Genomic DNA, 21,041 nt, shown 5'->3' with positions numbered 1-21,041 from the left:
TAATAGAATCATACCAAATCTGACATGTAACATTATGAAAAACAATAATCCCGATCACAACTGTTAACAAGCCTATTAGTATCTCATGCAGCACTGACGTTAAGATTCCAGCAGAAAATAAGGATTTGAATTTCAGAAGACAGGTGTGCCATAGAGCTCAAGCAGTATAACACATAAAGGCAGGAACTAGGTAACTTTAAAACAATGCCTTAGGATGATCTGTCATGATCATTGGGCCAAAAGGGGTTGTGGGAGAGACGCATCCTATGGCACTTACCCAATCAGAGAGGCAAAACCACCAGTGTGCAACCAGTGCTGGCCTCCCCTGGCACTGGGACACCGTGCCAGCATTCCAGTACCCCTTCCACTGGTGCAGAGGAGGTGGGGCGGGGGAGCCAACATTAGAAGGCTTCCTCCCAGCCATTCGTCAGGTTACACTGGCTCTGGGAAATTTAGACTTGGGTCGCGCAATTCTATTCAGCCCTACACAGGCTTTTTGAGGGCAGGTTTGTTTTGCAAGCCTCCCTGCGCCACCAGGGAGCCTCTTGGGAGCAGCAGCTGCAATCACCTGCCTCACCACTTGGATGGGGTTGCTTGTCAGTTCAATTCCATATCCACATTTGCTGTTACCCTTATTGTGACTGTAAGAGACTGTTGCTATCCAAAAAATATACTGTTGTAAATTTCTTTTCTGATTTGTTTTTATCATTTCAGTTGCCCTTTCTCTCAGATAGTAAAAACTAAGATTCATTTAATAAGATAGCTCTCAATGCAGCAGTTTGCAGCTTGCACTCACATACTGGATATATCTGCAGTTATTCCAAAAATAAGACAAAGAGGGCAGCTTAATATGCTAAGTTACAAATGATGTATTTTATGATGTTAACATAGTAAAAACACATTTAAACTTAACATGAAAAAAGCACTAAACATATTTCAATTTTTTCCAAATTTTTCATTTTTTCCATGGCTTCAAGATTTGTAAATTTGTAAATCTCAACCCATCTCCTGACTCAGATCAGTGCTTTGAGGCAAAGACTTGCCAGAGTGGGATGGGGGGATTAAACAAACGAACATAAAAAAGGGCCACCTCTGCCTACTTAAATATGGAATGTTGCCATGGAAGTGCCAGATTTTCATTCAAAAAAGTGAATTAGGAGACTGTTCAACCATGGTAAAATGGTCTCCCCCTTGCCCTCTGCAAATCATGAATTTCATCCTCCACATAACTATTTTTTCCAAAACAATAACAAGAGATACATTAAGTGATCCAACCTAAGTGTTAAGTCATTTTAAGACCTACCTATTAATTTCCATGGGAAATGAATGGAATAATATGATTCCCTAAATTAATCCAAGGGAAAATGCTTCTCCCTCCACCACCCCAAACAACTTGAATATGCTTTAGAAGTGCTAAAATGTTGAAAGCAGCTGTGTCAGTTAAAAAGAAGGGGTGGGAAAATGAGGTAAAATTACCTGTTTAGGTTCATGAGAACTTGGATAACTTTGAAAGGGGTATGTGGTGGTGGTGGGATTAAGATGATATACTTACATTGCTGTGTTTGCACCTGCCACAAATTGAGCTCCACTCTAATGTTAAGCAGCCATGGAACAGGCTGAGCTTTAGCCTCTGTGTTGTGGGTGAATCTACAGCCAGCAGAGCTAAGTGCAGGCTCAACCAATGGCTGCATCTACACTCAGCCGTCCCCTGCTACTTGAATGTCTCCTGCTATGCACATCCTTGCCTCTGGCCATGCTGCCACTTTTTGCTAGAGGCCTTGAACACTTCTGCCTCCAATTCCATGCCCAGGCTGTTGTTACCCCTTTCGGCCTTCCTGCCCCATAGAAAACCGTGACAGTGCAGTCAGAGGCAAGAGCACATGAAGTGAGAGAGGGGAAGACCTGCTCCACCTTGAACCTCCCTGGCTGCAAGCTGCACAATATGTTGCAAAGAGCCACATGCAACTCATAAGACGCATTTTGGCCACCACGATATTATAACAGTACATTATTAAAGACTTCAGTATTTTCATAAAGTTAAAACCCAAACATGCTGGCAGTACTACCTGTTGTGATTCTATAAGAGTTTCTGTCCAAATAATATACTTCCTTTTGTTTACTGCCTTCAACGTTATCTCTCAGATAGCAAAACTCAAGGTACATGTGCCATAATCACATAAGGTGAAGCAGTTTTCAATAATGTGTAATTTTTATTACAGAAAACAAACGTACTAATACTTTTATATTCCATAAATATGCTAAATAGTGCAATATGCTAAATTATAAACAATGCATTTTGTGTTACTCAAACACTAAAAGAAATGTATGTTTGACAGGAAAGTACAACCGCATTTTGGTCTAAGTTTGCAGAATTTCCATCTTCCTCCCCCCCTCGTTTTCAAGAGGGAAAAGAACATTCCCCAAAGCTTCAAAATTTCCTAAAATGTTACATTTCTAGACATAAGCTCTTGCTTTACCCACTTGCTCTACCATTGTGGCCTCTTGATTTCCCCCTTTCTGAGTGGACTACAGTACACAGTATGTGTAGAAGACGTGGATCTTAACTGGAAAATTAGACCTCAGAAGGGTATAATGCCACACAGTCCCCCTTCCAAAGCAGCTACTCTCCTTAGGAGAGGTGAAATTAATGTTTTGAATAAATAAATATTACATGAGCAATGTATGTAGTCTGGAGATTAGTGGTCACTCTAGATCTCCAGGTTCTACCTAGAGACTGACAACCCTATGTCCCTCTAACCACGCATAAGGTAACATCAAAACAGTCAGCCATTTCAATTGATTCAATTGAAGCACTTCATATTAGAAAGCACTAGAAATAATAAGTGAATATGGAACTATAGCAGCCTTTAAAAAGATTGATTCTGTAATGACAGGAACTAAGCAACTTTAATCTTGTTATGATGACTTATTGTTGACAGCAGTAAGCATGCCTGAACAGAGCTTCAGCATCAACTGGAAAAGAGATGCAAGTTAAACTATTTCAGAAAGAATCTGCAAAGAGATTCTTATTCTTGTTACTGAAATATCCAAGTTTGACTAGCATAGAAGACTATCATTTTGACAGGTGATATATGTTCCACTGAAAGTGAAGAAAATGAGTTTCATTTGTGGAAGGGCTGCAATAAAATCAAGGGTTTGGTTAAAGTTTAAGCTAAATAATATGATGGTATGTGACCTTTTGCTACACACTCTGATAAAGAACATAATAAATGAACAGTAAAGAAACGGGAAGGAAAAATATTTAGTGAAAGTGGATATACAGCAGTGATCCTCCTCTTGAGCTGCACATACGCCTTTTGGGGCAAACATATCAACTTCCAAAGTGAACCAAGCTGAGGAGAAGCCAGCTGTACAGAATGATAATGATTTACTCTTGCAACAATCAAGAAGCTCTCTGCTACAACACTGATTCAAATTTCTTCTTTTTTCTTCAGCTGAGTAGGTTTTTAAGTTCCTAAATGCTTGTTTCTTGAAAAACTGGTCATAGGAATGGAAGAAGGAATATAAATCGATAATGTTGTGAAACCAGGTGTGGCTATCAATAGAGAATGAGGCAGGAGAGAAGTACAGCTTATCGTAAAGAATAAAATTCTGCACCCGATTCATGAGGGAATCCAGTCTTCCCTTTCAGAAGCTTCTACAGTTCAATCATTGTTCTCTGAAAGTTTCCCTAGGGAAGTCCTCAGGCAGCACTACTGTTCTAGGCAATTCTGTTTCTTCTTGGCAACGCTGTGAATACCAGCGGGTTTCCATAAAACTATCCTAGTCACTGTAATCAATGCCCCAGTGGAGCCCCACATCATACTCACTTCCTATAAATTCTTGTTGAAAGCCAGGAATTTAAAATATTTTTCCAGTCCTGAATTTAGAACCCCTGAGCAGAGAATATAACACATTCAGCAACTGAGTGGACTTTAACAAGCAAGTGTAATGGCAGGAATACCCTCTTAATACTCCTACAAGCACTCTGATGAGGTGCTCAAACTTGTTGATTCAGACATAGGTTTACACACATTTGTATCTGCTCTTTCTAATTGTATCTTTAAAGCCCCCATTTTTGTGAACATGGAGTAGAACACAACAGTAACACAGCATAATTTTGTCACAAACAATCAACACTAAATACAATAAGCCAAAAAGCCAAAAGTAAAACTATATTTCCAACAACAAAGAAATCGAACTAACAGGTGGCTTAAAATACAGTTCAGTGACAACCATGGTCAGCAGATATCCAACTTCAAGGATGGTCACCCGTGTTTTCTGAACTTTTGGCCCAAGCATTTAAATGCTGTTGATCTTAGGCTGTTTCCGCACGGCCAGGATGCGCCCCCACGCCGCCAAGAGTTCTGGCGGCGTGGGGGCGCAAGCCTGTTTGCATGAACGGGCGAAGCGGAGGCCGGCAGACGGCAGGCAGCTCCGCACGGAGCCGCCTCTTCCCCCGTCCCCACCCCACTCACGGTGTTCTCGTCGTCGCCTGCTGGGCGTCGCAGCCCCGCCCACGCTGCCCTCCGACCCCTGGAGGTCGGAGGACGAGTGTGAGCGAGGCTTCTGGCATAACAGTAGCAACGACGAGACACCGTGATGGGGCGGGCACGAGGAGACAGCGATCTTCAATGGCCTTGATTCGCACCGCGCCGCCGGGAAGAGCAGCTTCCTCCCAACAACAACCCTTTAAAGGGTTGTTGTTTAGAAGCGACCTGACGCCGCCCTGGGGAGAGCGCAGTCAGGCGAAACCTGTCGCGGCGGCAATGACCTGGGGAAGCGGTGTTTACCGCCCAGGCCCGTCGTTAATGGAAACGTCTTGAGCTTGGCCTTACACAGGATAAATGTACCTACCAAATGGAAAATAACACCAGGAGGAGGCAATGGGCTGAAAGAATTTAGCAGGTGGGTCTATGCAGGGAGAAGAGATCCTTCAAATATGTGCTCCCCAAGTTGTTAACAGTACCTTCAACTGCATTTGGAAGCAAATATGCAGCAAGTACAACAGCTGTAAAACTGGAACAATACACATACAAAGCCCCAAACTCATCAGTGCTGTCATGGTGAAAAGTTATCCAGATCACATCTGCTCTGGTTACCACAGGAGATCTTATCTGTCTATAGTTAGTGATCTCTGGTTTTCTGTTTCCGTCATCTTAGAGATTGCTCTCCAATTTTTAAAATCTCTAACAAAAATATGCAATTGATCACTCTAGGTAGCAAGTGACTTGCTTCTTGAATATTTCACTTTATTTACATATTGTGAAGACTGATGGACACAAATTTTCCTAACATGAAGTATAACTGTAAAAATGAATCACATTTTAAATGAGGAACTGAACAAGATAATAGATACCCATATTTCCTTGCTATACTTCCAAAATTAAGAGTAGAAGTCCATCTATTAGAAAAGTGCATACATTTTATAAACATTCTACCTCAAACCCAAAATGCTGAAAGCTTAGATAACACAGATCAGATTAACTTTACAGTGAGCATGACATCTTCCACGACACTTCAAATCAGAATGCTCATAAATTACCTCTTCTAACAGAATTTATAACATTAATAATTGAAAAGATAATGGCCAAGTCACAAAGGGACATCTATGCACAAAAACCATTTGTGTGCATTCACTGCCCCTGCTGCATATGGTACAAGATTGCTCCAGAGGGAAAGATGAATTCTCAACCCATGTGAAGAGACAGCTTTCCAGAAACATGTGGAGGTGCTGCCCTCAAGGGAACCCTGGGGTGAGAGGGAGCTGTTCTTTCCTCCTTCCCAGCTGTTACCTATTTGACAAGGGGACAGAAAAGGAGAGCTCTACAAACACTACTGCATGTATATCTCCTAGCAATCCTTGTATCTCAACAGGCAGATGTCTACACATGCTTAAAAACCTAAGGTGTTTTTTTACATATTTAGATGGTGTAAAACACCCTTTACACAATCTAAAAACAACTTCACTGTCACATTATCAATTTTAACAGCAATATATAAACGTAAGGAATGGAACAAATTAATCTGACAGAAGTAATTCTATGCAATCCCTTTGATCAAAGAACAGTTGTCAAGTAATTCAATTCCCAACTGTTTCAATATTCACTGAGAAGATGAAAGGTACATAGTTAAACAAAATGTTTTAAAACAAAAAGTATGAAAAAGTACCAAGGAGTGCTCATATTTGGAGAAAATTTAAATAGTTACTAAAATACCTTAGGAGACTTTCCCCCCTTTTTCAGACTATGTTGTTAGAAACAGAGTAACTGCATTTGTTCTCTTCCCATATATCCCACTTGGCTCATTTAATTTAACCAACTCTATCTAGATAACTGGTATTAATAATGTATTGCATGCCTTATAACAAATAATGTATAGGGCAGTTTGCCAAAGTAAAAGCAGAGATGAATGCAATTCAAAATATAACAGACAAAATACTATTCAACACAAGAACAAAACAAAACAAAGTGGACCCAGAGAATCTAGCAATACATTGAACAAAAAGAACTTCCATAATATCCAACTTCAGTTTCAATAGATTTGGAGCCAAATAAGATAGAACCAAGCTTACAGCAGTCTCTTTTTTGTTCAGCCACTACATACTAGACCCCTCCCTTATGTCAAACACATAAGATTACTTATTTGCCTAAAGCAGATACTGCCAGTTTTGCAATGCACACTGGCCGTGTCACATATAAAAAGGAGACTCTGCTCACAGTTCATGGATCATGCCACTTAATAGAATTGGACAGCTACAATGTAATGCAAAAAAACAAAACAAAACACCCCTGCTACCTGAATATGTGGATTTATTTCACATACTAACATGTGTGTGCACCAGGTTGTATAAAGTATGGGATTAGCTGGTCACTTCGGGGTCAGGAATTTTTGGGACTGTTGCCAATTGTCCACGAGAGAGTCCTTTCTTCGCCTGCTTACACTGCATCAGGAACCTTAAATTTATTTAAATAGATCTGATTAGTGTAGAGTGATAAGTTCCTAACTGAGAGGAGCCACAATTAATATTGGCCAAGTTTAAAGGCAGGGCAGCCCCAGCCCCAAGCTACCGACTAGAAGCAACTGTCACCAGAGAGTGTGCTGTTATTTAAAATTAAGTAAACAAAAAAATATCATGCATCTTTGTCTGATTATTTTAATAGTTGTAAAATAAACAAAACTTCAAAAATAAGTTGGCCAAGAAAAATTTGGGGGGAAAAAGAAAAAGAAGAGACACTGCAAGCCCTACAATTATGTGAATACAAAGCTCACTCTAGTACTATTTATGTGGATTAGTTTTAGGCCAGAGTCCCTAATGTGGCCCCCTTGGGAGCCAAGACGCTGACATACTTCCTGACATCCAACAAGCGTATTCAGAAACCAGGTGGATTCTGCATGGGCTGAAAACAGCGGAGTGCAGTCAGGGTAAACGAAAACACAGCTGCCCCGGGGCATTTGCATGACTGGGCATGCTGTGGACAGCATGCAAATTGGCCGGGCCATGGGCCTTCGCACTGAGGGCCATGGGCCTTCGCACTGCGGCGGTTTTTGTTGTTGTTGTTGTTGGCCATCCTATGCAGGAATGCACACATGAATTCCCACAGCCACGCTGACATCCCGCACAACCTGGATACAACCCTGTGCGCCTGCATGGCTACTCGGAAGTGAGCTGGAAATTTTAAAAAACCACACGCAAGCGCGGTCGAAGCAGAAGTGCCTCCTGCCCGGCCATTTGCTTGGCACCGGTTGTAGAGCAACGTTTTTGAAAAGACTCACTCATCTAGCGAGTCAGATATACGCTGGTTTGGGGAAAACAGGACGTTGCAGCTTTGCTTCAGCAGTGGTAGCTGTGCGAAATCCACCCCCAAATGGTGTTTTTATCATCCTCACACCGCTGATTTTGGCCAGTGCAGAATCAGGTGGGATCAGGTAGCACTTTTGCCACCAGTATGATGTCTGATTGGCTGAGATTTAAAAACTTGCTTTAGCTGCAGCTGCCACCACAGTACAAGGATCTTCACAGCATGACAAAAGGTAAACTGTAAATGGCAAAAAAATGTTTCATCCTGTGACACAGAACTTCTGTCTGAAAAGGTACTATTAGAGCTATGTGTAACCTTGCTCCATGACATTTTGTGGTTGGCTCCACCTCCTTTGGCAGCCATTTAGTGGTTGTGCATGTCACTCCCTGGCAGGATTCCAAACACACCTGAACACTCAAAAAGGTTGAAGACTTCTGTTTAAGGTCCTGTGAATGTATTGCGGCTTTGGTACTCTTGACAATCATAACATATAAAAGCATTTCTTACAAGAGCCTCATGAATCTTCTGGGTGTCATACACATCAGTGCTGCAATCATGGGTCAGTAGATAATGATATGATATGCTGCAATATGGTCATCTCCTGTACATCCTACCAATAGGATCCAGGAACTTCACCAACAAAGAGATGTTTCTGTGGGAAGTCAGAGGCAACTGGTCTTACTATGAACCGCCCCCCCCCCCCGCCCCGAATGGTGTGCTTAATGATAATGCAGGCACTACTTTAAAGAACTGAAGCCTAGGATGTTGTGACGTATTGGTGAAGGATGTTTGTGGAGCCCAGCAGCGTGGCTTTTTGAAGCTGACAGATGTTGATTTTGTCAATGTTAATTTGTTTCAAGTGCCGCCCCAGGTCTTTTGGGACAGCACCCAGCGCGCCAATGACCACTGGCACCACTGCTGCCGGTTTGTGCCAAAGACGCTGGATCTTGACCTTTAGATCCAGGTATTTCGGGATCTTTTCATGTTGTTTTTCATTGACCCTACTATCGTTGGATATCGCGATATCAATGATCCACACCTTTTCTGGTTCGGCGATGACAATGTCAGGTGTATTGTGCTGCAGGACTTTGTCTGTTTGTATACGAAAGCCCACAGTATCTTGGCTTGCTGATTTTTGAGGACTTTTTCAAGTTTGATGTTTCCACCAGTTGTTAGAGGTGGGAAAGTCATAATTTTTGCAAATGTTCCAGTGGACCATTTTGGCCACACTGTTGTGGCGGAGTTTGTAGTCAGTCTGTGCAATCTTTTTGCAGGAGCTGAGTACATGGTCCAATTTCATCTGTTTCTTGGCAGAGTCTGCATTTGGGATCAGTTGAAGTTTTGTCGATTTTCGCTTTGATTGCATTTGTTCTTATCGCCTGTTCTTGAGCGGTGAGAATTAGGCCTTCCGTCTCTTTCTTTAGCGTTTCTGATGTTAACCATCCCCATGTTTTGGTGTCATTCACTTTTCATTTTCATTATTGTTATTGCCATTGGCCTTCATTACAATTTGAGCCTCACCCAGAGACCTAGGAAGTTGTAATGTATCGGCGTAGTATTCGTGTGGATCCCAGCAGGGATGCCTTCTGAATTTGACAGATGTTAATTTTGTCAATTCGAAGATGTTTCAAGTGCTGCACTAGTGTCCTAGTGACCTTCTCATGTTCTTTTTCAATGACCCTGCTGTCACCGGGGACTGCTATGTCGAGGATGGTTACTTTCTTGTCCTCGATCACGGTGATGTCTGGTGTATTGTGTTTCAACATTTTGTCCATTTGGATTCGAAAGTCCCACAAAATCTTGACCTTCTCATTTTCCATTACTTTCTCTGGACAATGTTCCCATCAGTTCTTAGCTGTTCTTATGTTGTAATTCTTGCATAAATTCCAGTGGATCATCTTGGCCGTTGAGTTGTGTCTCTGTTTACTCAGTCTGGGCAATCTTTTTGCAGCAGTTGAGGACATGATCTACAGTTTCATCAGCTTCTTTGTTGTTGTTGTTGTCATTGTTGTCGTTGTTATTGGCAATTCTTTATTAAACCAGCTTAGGGAGGCATGAGCAGAAAGAGTCAGGCCATGCCTTCACAGCCAAAAGACTGGTACAAGGCCAGAGACCGAAAGGGTTCAGGGTACAGTTGAATCCACCCTCTTCTTCCTCAACTGAAGTCCAACCATCAGGCTTGCTGAAAGATAGACACTGGAGGTTCACCTGCCCTGGAGGAGGCACAGCATGCCTCACACAAAATCTGAATTTCACACTCACAACTGAAACATAGCATGGTCTATTACTTTTCCAACTTTTAATTGAGAAAAACCAGCTTGCCCTACTTCTTCAAAAAATCCTTCATTAAGTTTATTTACAGTATAATTATGTGCAGCTACTCCAGATTGAACCCACTGAAATTTAGAACATAGAATTTGTTCAACATATGGACAACAAATAGGCATTCAATGTAGAAAACGTGAAGTCAGTTTGTATAAAATAATGACAATTTCTCCAAAAATTATGCTTTCATGTATAATATCACAAGTCCTGCCTTTGTCCTTCTTGCAAACCAAAACCAATTAATGGCAATGAACTCCAGATACTTTGCAGACACATGTAAGTACACAAATAACATCTCTTGAACAGAACATTTCTATTTATCACACATACACATTACAAATACTGAGACAAATATGCATGAAAATCACAAAGATGCAATGGCATGTTCTATAAACACCTAAAACCTTTGACATGCTGCAGTTTCCAAAGTCAAGTTGCCAAAAAAAGAAAAAGAAAGCCAACTTTCACAAGTCTTCCACATACAGACTCCCTTCTACCACAATATTCTACTTATGTCTTAATCATACAAAGCAGGCGCAGCTTCCATTGTTTAGGCCATTAACTGATCCTTACAGTGTCTCAACATTATGTTCTTTTACAGTCCATGGGAATAGGATAACTTTTTACAGTAATGCTGCACACTGAACAGGTGCAAACAACACCTGTAATTCTGTAGTACATATACCTTTCAAAGTCAATGCAGTTTTCTTATGGTGACATTCTTAACATACAAGCACAAGGACTCATCCAAGAATTGTTTGCTTCCAGTAATGCTACTCTCACAACTTTGAAAGCATTATTATTCCTTAAAAATATTTTCCTCTTCTACGTCTAAAAAAGAAAAGGCAAATGACACATTCCAGCTACAGCAGAACAAACAGCCTTATGAATCCAAATTCCAATTACCTAATCCTGTATAACAAAACAATATTTATTTATTTAAATTCTGCATTCCCACCTGTTAGCCAAACGATTTACCTTGGCACCATTGGAGAAATACGTATAAGAAACAGTTCCATAAAATGTTACCCCACAATAAGATACTTGGCTTTTTTTCAGTGGAAAAGCTGTTAAGCTGAAGTATTGTTCTTCTCTCTATGCTCACTGTCCAAATTCCCTTTAACACATTGTGCTGTTACTCTACCGCTGCAGCTTTCTGCAATGTTATTTGCATCTTCAGCAAGTTTTCAATACAATTTGTGAAGATAACTCAGTATGTGCTTCAAAAGATTTGTGACTTTGTCATTTGCCACACATACCCAATTGCAGAAAGAAGTGACAGTCTTTCACACTGGATGCAATTAGCCTACCTTATTACTGCCTTGCTGCTACCGTTTAGTTCAGCAGGCAACAGGTTCCAGCCAGTGTGTTCGTAAGGCATTCAGCCAAGTTTGGTTGACACACTCATTCAACCCGCTCACTACAGTATGATTTCCAAAAAGCAATATAAACACCCACAGAGGTGAAACTAGTTACGCCACAGAACAGAATTGCCCAAAAGAATAACAACAAAAGCTCTTTCACTTGTTACCATTGTTATAAAATAGCCAGAATTCACTCTCTTAAGCACCTAACAAGAGCAGTATTTCCTTACGTTGGTTAAATATGACTCAACAAGGTGAAACTAAATACATTTATACAAAGACCCCCCCTTTCCCCCCAACTTACTACAAGAAAATTAAAATGCGGTATTCTTAACAGTAACAATTTTTTTGCCTGCCCCCCATTGCGAAGTGCCTCATGAATAGGAAATACTCACTCAATGAAGTAACTGGCTCCCTCTTCTGAGAATCCCTCCTCCCAGCCACGGGGAAGATCTGGAGGGGGGGAGGGAAAAAGGAAAGAAAGTGGCAAAGAGAGAAAGGAGGAGGGAAGTAAGATCTTCGTGCCCTGGAGATCTGCAAGAATAAATCCCAGGCACACAGAGGTCGTTAGCCTCCCCCACTCTCTTCCCATGAGAAAGAAAGACAAACACCGAGAGCTGGGTGAAGGGTAGAGAAACGCGCGGGGAGCAGAGGAGTCTCCAAACCCCCACCCGTCCTCACCCGCACCGGCGCGCGCGCTGCCCTGGACCCCAGAGGAAAGAGGATGGGGCACCCACCTGAGCGGATCATGTGGCCTGAGTTGACGGGCTCCCCGGTGCGAGGATGCAGCCAAGTGGTTGAGCGGGTCAGGTCGCTAAGGAGGGAGAAGCGGCAAACATGCACCTGTTAGTAGAGCCGGGGGGAGGGGAGAGTGGCAAGAAAAGGAGAAGGAGGGAAATAAGTGGCTCCCTCCCCCCCGCCCCGCGCTTAGTTTCCCGCCGGGAGTCTCACTCGATGAAGAAGACCCGGCCATCCCCACAGACGCCGTAGGACCAGTGCTCAGGTAGAGTGTCCCGCCCCACCGCCTCGGCCGCCGCCATGTTCGCCGCGCTCGCCTGTCGGAGCGGGGAGGGGAGGGGGTGCGAGGGCTCGGGAGGGCAGGCAGGCGAGGCGGGCGCCCAGTGCCCGCTTCTGCTCAGCAGCGCCACCGGGCAATGGCTGGTGCGAGGCGCCAACAACACAACACGACGTGTCCCGCCCGCTCCCTGTGTGTGGAAGAAGGCGGAGAAGGGTGGGAAAAGAGGGCTTTCCACGCGCGGGCCCCCTCCGTAAATACCGCAAACAGACTTGACACGCGCTCTTTTTGAAAAACAACAACCTCCGACTTATGTAACGCGAATAGTTTTACTCATTTCAAACACCCCTTGATGATCACGCAGTACTCCAGGCAACAGGTTTTGCCTCTCCCAGGTCTCTGCTCTTTTTTATTCGGAAGTTTTCTCACAATCAAGAAAGCAACGGATCAGGGAACAACTCACAAAGGAGAGAGTTTGCCTGAGCTCGTGCAAAATCCCTGTTTCTAACTGGCTCTGGTACATCTGAAGTATTTACTAGATAACCTGTGGGACAGACATGCGTTTGTTGTGGATGATGCCTTGCATGTGTTCTCCTGACAACTGCCAGTTGGATGGTAGTTTTTTGCCTGTCGCATAATACAGTATTCCTTGCAAGGCTAATTCTGTCCTTGGAGTACAGTCCTGTCACCTTGTGTACCATTTACAGCACTTTTAAATTGGTGTGTTGTCTCTTCAAAACTGAACACCTTTCTCCTGAATTTGCCCACAGCTTTCCGGACATATCAATATGAAGGCCTCTTGCCTTTTACTATCAACTGCGCAGCTGTGCGTGGAGATCCAGTAGGAAACCTTTTTTGTGCTGACTTAAATCCTATTACTTTCTCAGATGAGGTTTTGAAATTAAGAGTAAAACCTGATTTAAATGTAGCTGAGGCAAAATAAGCCATCTCTGGGACTTTGTATTCACATGGTGTTTCAAGTGGCCTGTCACACATACCCAAGCAAAAGCATCTAGCTTTAAACTGGACTCTGAAAATGAAAAGACCCATCAGAAAGTTTTTTGACTCACTAGCATCACACTGAAATCACCCTTTAAGCACAACAAAGAGCTTTAGCCAAACAGTTGTGTGCTCTGCTAATTTTGGCTCACAACTTGCCTCATATACAAGATGTGATCTACTCATGTCAATTAATTTGGAATATGAAATAATCATCTCTTGTCTATTTTTGTACAATTGTTTACAATTAGCATAGTTACAGAAGGATTCAAGAGTAGATTTTTTGTGCCCTTCACAATGCACATTTATAGATGAAATAGATTTCTAATATGAACTGATAACTATGTAAGCAGGATGTCAAACGTTTTAGATTATTTAACATGGAGCAGAAGATATGAGGTTTTCCATTCGTTTAAATTTATTGTTCTTATAATTACATGCACATAGAAAAAGTATAAGTTTAGGTGATGTCTTACTAATTTTTACTTTATCAGCTGAAAAACGACATAAATATGCATCAGTTTTTTCTCACACCAACTGACTTACTTCATTCTACACCTAATAATGCAACTACCATGAGGAGAAATTATTTCACTGTAAATGTAGATCCAAATTTAGATGTAGATCCAAGATGCATTCCCTTTCCAAAGTATTAACATGAAATTTCAGCTACAGATGCAATGATTTGAAAGCAATCTGCTATTTTTTTTTAATAGAAGGTTTACACTATTTGAACTCCAATCAAAATTAAAAAGTGGCATTTATTTCACTGGATTGTTTTTCCTGTGTCAGATATATACTGGAAGTACATGCCTGTTCACTGAATGTAATTTGACTGAGGTATACAGAGTGTTCTCCCAAAATGCTGTCAGTTTTTCCTGTTCTCTGGAAAATTGTTTCCCTCTTGCATTCATTGCTCTTGGGGAAAAAACATATAAGCAGATAAATCAGCAGGGCATGGGAAGATAAAAACTCAAGAGTTGATGGAGAGGATTAGTGTGTAAGTGAATATAAGTTTGCACTAGTACTTGCTGCACAGGCTAGAACACAAACTGGTCGAAACTCACTGAGAGGACTGTCGTTTTGACTATGTTAAAGAAGCAGTCAGAAGAGATAACAAATGTTTGATGACAGTAGGGAAAGGTCAATAATTAATGGAAAAATATGTTTAAAGGTAGTACAAGTTCATTTACAGCAGATTTTTTCTGGTAAATGATTAATGAACACACTCATTCTAGAATAAATGAAATGCTTAATTCTTGAATACGTTTTATATGTTTGTTGCTTTTGACATTGTACTTGATACCAATGGAGTGTGGACATTTTAGAAAATAATACTAAATCAAACCTCTACATCTATCAATGGTTGTCTTTGTATTTTTTGTAAATTTTACTTTAAAACCTTTTGCTGTTGTTAGTAATGCTGTTCTTGAAAGTTAATATTTAGAATCAGTAAAAGCAGAGTAAAGATATGTTATTGTTATTTCTATAGTACAATCAGTGTCCATGGTACTTTGTGGTATGCTTTCGTGGGGGGGGGGATGGCCTAGCTGTCAGCTCTACACTGGACAGGCTACTCAGGCAGTTGCTAGGTTCCCCCTCTGACATACCCAAATATACTGAGTGGACTGGGTACCCACACCGTCCCTGCCCACCTCCCCTAGACTAACCACTGACCCCTCAAAAGACAACAAGCCAGGGCCGCAGAACAAGCCTACCTTTGGAAGGCATTGATCATATGCCGAATGCTCTTCTTGGTCCTTCACTCCATTGGAATACTGCTCCAGGAAAAACATAGCCATTTTGCTGGAGGTCATGCTGAGGGGGAGTTTAGTTCTCTCATCTCCATTGCCATCCAGCCCTCCAATGAAGTGTCTTCAGTGGCTATAACTGTGTCGTGTGTGTGTGTGTGTGTGTGTGTGTGTGTGTGTGTGTGTGTGTGTGTGTGTGTGTGTGTGTGTGTGTGTGTGTGTGTGTGTGTGTGTGTGTGTGTGTGTGTGTGTGTGTGTGTGTGTGTGTGTGAAGGGTGGGTAGGCAGCTGATTTGCAACAAGGGGTGGGTGGCAAGGGTGGCTAGGGCTGGGAGAGGGTGGCAAGGGATGGCGCCGCCCGGCTGGCCTTTTGTGGAGGTGGGGGAGGGGTGGCGGCAGGATGGCCTTTGCTAGGCCTTTGGAGCAGCTTCTCCACAGGCCCAGCAATGGCCAATGCAGCTGCAGGACACACAGAGTTTGGGTCCCTGTTTGTCCTGCAGGATAATTAGCTAAGGGTTTGTCGTTGGACGTTCAAACACTTAGCCCAGGGGTAGGGAACCTGCGGCTCTCCAGATGTTCAGGAACTACAATTCCCATCAGCCCCTACCAGCATGGCCAATTGGCCATGCTGACAGAGGCTGATGGGAAATTATGGACCCTGGTAGGGCTATCCTGGAGAAAACACTGGTTGGACCCCTGACAACCAATTATTTATTATTAGATAGGTATAATGCAACTATAGCATGCAGGAACAGTAATAATCCCATAAAATGTAAAAGTATGTGCATAGTTCTTCACAAGTGTCTTAAAGGGAAAGAAGATTGAATGAGAAAGGGTGGGGAAAATGTTTATGTGAGGCAAAATGAGAGCCAGAAGAGAAGTATTCTGATTGGATTAGAGGATATGACTTTTATCTTTACATTGGAGAAACTGAGGAGAAAGAAACAGAACAGTAGGGTTGTTGTTTTTTTTAAAAGAAGATCATTATTGCAAGGGCTAGGCCAGATTAACATAAGATTAGAAAGGGTGAGGTTTATTGTTTTGTAACTCTCATGCTAACCAATCTAACAGATTATGTTATTTAGTTTTCATTCTTCAGCCGTAGACATATGTAAAGATCTGGGAAAAAATGCAAATTCTAAATGTAATTCAAAATTAGTCTGTTTTAGAATAATTATTTCCAAGCATAATAAATATTTCATAATAGAGTTAAGCATATTTGTACAGCTGTTCCTGTGAAGTTTTTCAGAATCGAAAGGGTTAAATTAAATTGTTTAATTGTCAAACATTAGATTACCACTACATATAATGACTGTGCCATCTGGCATTAATTCACTATATTCGAGAGTCAGCTTCACTTCAACGTATGATGGGACTGCTTCTGCAAAAGACCAGTGGTACCCAAATCACTTTTATCTTCACTTTACACAGACCTCCCAAGGATGTCAGTGGTGGCATAATTGAATTTTTGTTTGCTCATTGCACCCTTTCCAAATTGAAGATCAATAAGGGATTCCTACTAAAGAGCTCACAAAATCATTGAACTGGCAGTTGTAGAAATTTATGTTTAATGTCCACAAGTGAGTCTAGCTCACTTGTGGACATTAAACATAAATTTCTACAACCACTAGAAAGACAGCAGTGAAATTGGCCAATGAACTACTCTAATTTGAAGGTATTATATCATATTACAATAAAAAGATAGTACATGAGTCAATACTACCTTGAACTTTTTTAGAGAAAGTGCAGCCTAAATCAATAAATAGAATGGATCACCTAGTATTCCCCCCTCCCAGAAATTTTACAGCACTTCCCATAGAATGATGACCAAACAGATATCATCTAGCAAACTGATCTTCCCTGTCTCCCCTTACCTACCATAGCTCAAGAGCTCTCCAAAATGCTGCCATTGGAGTCAAGTGACCCCCAGGAATAGTATGGATGAAAATCATACCTTTCCACAGAATTAAAACAAGTCTGAATCCAATTCCATGGTTATACAAAGGAGACAAATTAAAACATCTCTTGTTCCATAGACTGCCAAAAACAGTATTTTGGCTCATTTGGCCCCCAAAGTCACAGGAATTAAATCAGGTATGAAGGCAAAAGCAAATGCAATATACATTCTTTGAGGCATCTCTCAATCATTATTAGAACCTGGAGATCAAAGAAAAAGGTCCCTGCTCCATCCATTAACCGTTAATCATTTGACATGCAAGATGGACAGGCCAATGCAGATTGGGGTGGTGGTGGAAATGGGCTGTGGTAGTGGTGCTGGGTGGAGAAAGGGGCCACTGGCTGAACACCCTACAGCTCCATTGTGACCCTCCAGAATTGGACACTGCCACAGATCAATGCTCTATCCAATTGGACACCGGCACAAGGGGAGCCAGCCTGGGCATTCCCAGGGTGAAGCTAACTTTAGTCAACTTCTACCCATGCTTTCAGGCCAGGAATGCCGTGACCAGGTCTTTGGCCACCAAAAGGGTGGCGTAAGTCTGTTAAGCCTGTCAGAGGGCTTTCAGGTGGGTGCGGGGAGGGAGTTCCCTTTAGCTGCCTCCCTGCACTGACTGGAAGTCCTCTGGAGGTGGCACAGCACTGCTGCAGTGGCGCCATCCCCAGCTGCCTCAGACACTGTGGTTTATGCCCTGGTAACATGTAACTTAGATTATTGCTATGTGGATTGGGCTGTCATGAACACTAGCTGATGTATTAAACTGTCAACTTAAAGGGCATAGAAACTTTGAACTGTTGTTGGTAATGGGGTCCAGAAATAAGGAGACATCATTATTCCAGGATTGGTCAGTTCCATGTTTATGAAGAATATGTATGAATTAGTTGTGTGAATGGTTTGCACAGGATTGTATAAATGGTGGATTGTATAAATTTCCTCTCGCACTGAGGATACCCCACGGGGAGGTGGGGGGCTCCTTGTAGTGGGTGATTTGATCATTAGAAATGTAGAGAGTTGGGTTTGTGAGAGGCGTGATGACCGCATGGTGACTTGCCTGCCTGGTGCGAAGGTTGCGGATGTCACGCTTCGTCTAGATAGGCTTTTAGACAGTGCTGGGGTGGAGTCAGCAGTTGTGGTCCACATTGGCACCAACGACATTGTTAAGGAAATGTAGCAGGGAGGTTCTGGAAGCTTCAAATTTTAGGCTGCTAGGAAAAAGGTTGAAGTCCAGGACCTCCAAGGTGGCATTCCTCCAGAACATGCTACCCGTTCCGACGCAGCAGAGGCGAGAGCTAGGCAAAGCCCGGAGATACAGGAGTCTCAATGCGTGGATGAGAAAGGTGGTGTAAGGCAGAGTGGTTTCAGGATTTGTCAGGAACTGGGGAACCTTTTGGGACAAAGGTAGGCCTGTACAAACGGGACCGGGCTTCATCTTAACCAAAGAGGAACCAGGCTGCTGGCTTCAACATTAAAAAAAGGTGATGGCAAGAACAGCTTTTAAAACTGATCACCTGAGGGAAAGCCGACAGGAGCTGAAGGAGGTGACTTCGGTTCGGAATACGAAGTATCTATGGGGATGCAGACAGAGAGTGGAGGTTTTTTCTAAAATCAACCACACATACACGCGAGGAACATAGCAATGTGCATGTGACAAGGGATAGTGTCTACAAAAGACTTGAGGGGTAAAAGCACATAAATCCTGCAGGTTAAGGACAGAGACAGGGGTACTTCACATAGGTGTCTCTATGCTAATAGTAGAAGCATCTCGACCTAAAATGGGGAGCTAGAGTACAGAGTTTTGAAGGAGGGACTTTGATATAGTGGAGCATTACAAGAGACGTGGTGGAATGAGGGAGAACCAGTGGGATATGCTGTTATACCAGGCTACAGGTCTCTATAGGAAGGATAAGGACAGGAGCGACATTGGGGGTGGAGTTGCCCTTTACATCCAAAAGAGAGCATAGTATCACATAAAATAGACAATGCAAGGGGAGCTGGTTCCCCTACAGAATCACTGTGGATATCAATACTCAGGTGTGAAGGACTGTTTAATATATTAGGAATATATTATCGTCCCCCTGACCAAAAGTGCACAAGAGGATTACTGAGATGGAAAAAAGAAAGAAATTAGAAGAGGCCAACAAAACAAACAAAAATGTAGTGGTAATGGGTGATTTTAAATCTATCCCCATATAAATCTGGAAAAATGCATGTTCAGGTCATAGTAAGGGAGAGAGCATTCCTGGATATGCTAAATGACTGGTGGCTTAGAGCTAGATGGTTGTGTGGAACCAAGGGAGAGGTGATCCTAGATCTAATTCTAAGTGGGACCCAGGACTCTGGTGCAGGAAGTCAGTGTTGTTGAGCTCGATAGGAACAGCGACCACAATCGCTGTCAGATTCAGTATCTCAAAGCATGCGAACAAGTGGCAACTACTAATGTAGTTACATCTCGCCTTCCAGAAAGGGAAATTTCTCAAAGATGAGTGGGATAGTGCGCAGGAAGCTGAAAGGGAAAATCAAAGAGAGTCAAAACTGTCCAGGATGCTTGGAGGTTATTTAAAAAAACACAGTAATACAAAAGCTCAGCTGGAATGTGTTCCACAGGGTAGAAAAGGCAGCAAGAAAGCCACCATGGTTAACAAGAGAGGGTGAGGAAATTATGAGAAAAAAGAAAATGTCTTGTAGAAAATGGAAGTCCAGTTTGGCTGATGAAAGGAATATGAGAGGGAAACACAAATGGTGGCAAAAGAGAAGCAAGTTAGCTGTAAGGGAGGCAAAAAAGGATTATGATGGTCTACGCATGGCCTTGAACATCAAGACCAGCAACAAACAGTTCTTCAAAGTACATCAAAAAAAGCAGGAAGCCAGCAAGGGAAGCGGTAGGTCCGTTAGATGACAAAGGAACAAAGGGTGTGCTTCTAAAGATGGCAGGGGAGATTGCAGAGAAGCTGAATGAATTCCCTTTGCATCTGTCTTCACCCAAGAGTGAGGTGAGGAACATTCCCTGCACCTGAACCAAAGCTTCTTAGGAGGCCGAATCCGAGGAACTAGGCGAAGATAGTGTGTAGACAAGGAAGAAGTTCTGGCAGCCATTGATAAACTAAATGTTACCAAATCCCTGGCCCAGATTGCATTCACCCAAGAGTTCTTAAAGAGCTCAAGCATGAAATTGCTGATCTTCTCACTTTAATATACAACTTATCCCTGAAATCAGGCTCCATCCCTGAAGACTGGAAGATGGCCAATGTCACACCAATCTTTAAGAAAGGATCTAGGGGGGGACCCGAAATTACAGGCCAGTCAGGTTTGAGCATCTGTTCCTGGTAAAATTAGTAGAGATCTATCATTAAAAGATAAAATTATAAAACATGTAGAAAAGCAAGACTCCTGCCGGAGAAAGAGAGTCAGGATGGCTTTTGCAGAGGCAAATCCTGTCTTACAAACTTACTAGAGTTCTTTGAGGGTGTAAACAGGCATGTGGACAGGGGGGTGAACCCGGTGGACATTAATTCACTTGAATTTCCAAAAGGCTTTTGACAAAGTTCCTCACCAGAGACTGTTGAGAAAACTCAGCAATGAAGGAATAAGAGGGAAGTCCTCCTATGGATTAAAAAAACTGGTTGAGAAACAGGAAACAAAGAGTGGGTGTAAATGGGAAGTTCTCACAATGGAGAGATGTCGGGAGTGGGTGGTCCCCTCAAGGATCCGCTTTTGGGACCAGTGCTCTTTAACCTATTCATAAATCGACCTGGGAAGTAGGGGTGCCAGGTAGCGTGGTAGCCAGAAGTTTGGCAGATGATACCAAATTATGTAGGGTGGTGAGAACCAC

General features: G+C 42.4%; 1 protein-coding gene across 8 annotated transcripts in view; it reads right to left on the bottom strand.

Moving 5' to 3' along the window:
• Positions 1-12,610, bottom strand: part of PLEKHA7 (pleckstrin homology domain containing A7) — a 185,199-nt gene extending 172,589 nt beyond the window's left edge. For 3 of the 8 annotated variants that reach the window (XM_048485543.1, XM_048485544.1, XM_048485545.1), the window contains exons 1-3: positions 12,443-12,608; positions 12,229-12,305; positions 11,887-11,944 (exon numbers count right to left, since the gene is read on the bottom strand). In XM_048485543.1, coding sequence (XP_048341500.1) covers positions 11,887-11,944; positions 12,229-12,305; positions 12,443-12,531 — 224 coding nt within the window. In that variant the 5' untranslated portion in view covers positions 12,532-12,608. Of the gene's footprint in view, positions 1-11,886; positions 11,945-12,228; positions 12,306-12,442 lie in introns of all 8 variants that reach the window. The other 5 variants (XM_048485549.1, XM_048485550.1, XM_048485551.1 and 2 more) reach the window with 4 other exon arrangements.
• Between the last annotated feature and the right edge of the window lie 8,431 nt (positions 12,611-21,041).

The sequence above is a fragment of the Sphaerodactylus townsendi genome, linkage group LG02, assembly GCF_021028975.2.
Source record: "Sphaerodactylus townsendi isolate TG3544 linkage group LG02, MPM_Stown_v2.3, whole genome shotgun sequence".
Lineage (NCBI taxonomy): Eukaryota > Metazoa > Chordata > Lepidosauria > Squamata > Sphaerodactylidae > Sphaerodactylus > Sphaerodactylus townsendi.
This window is presented reverse-complemented; position numbering and strand designations above follow the sequence as displayed.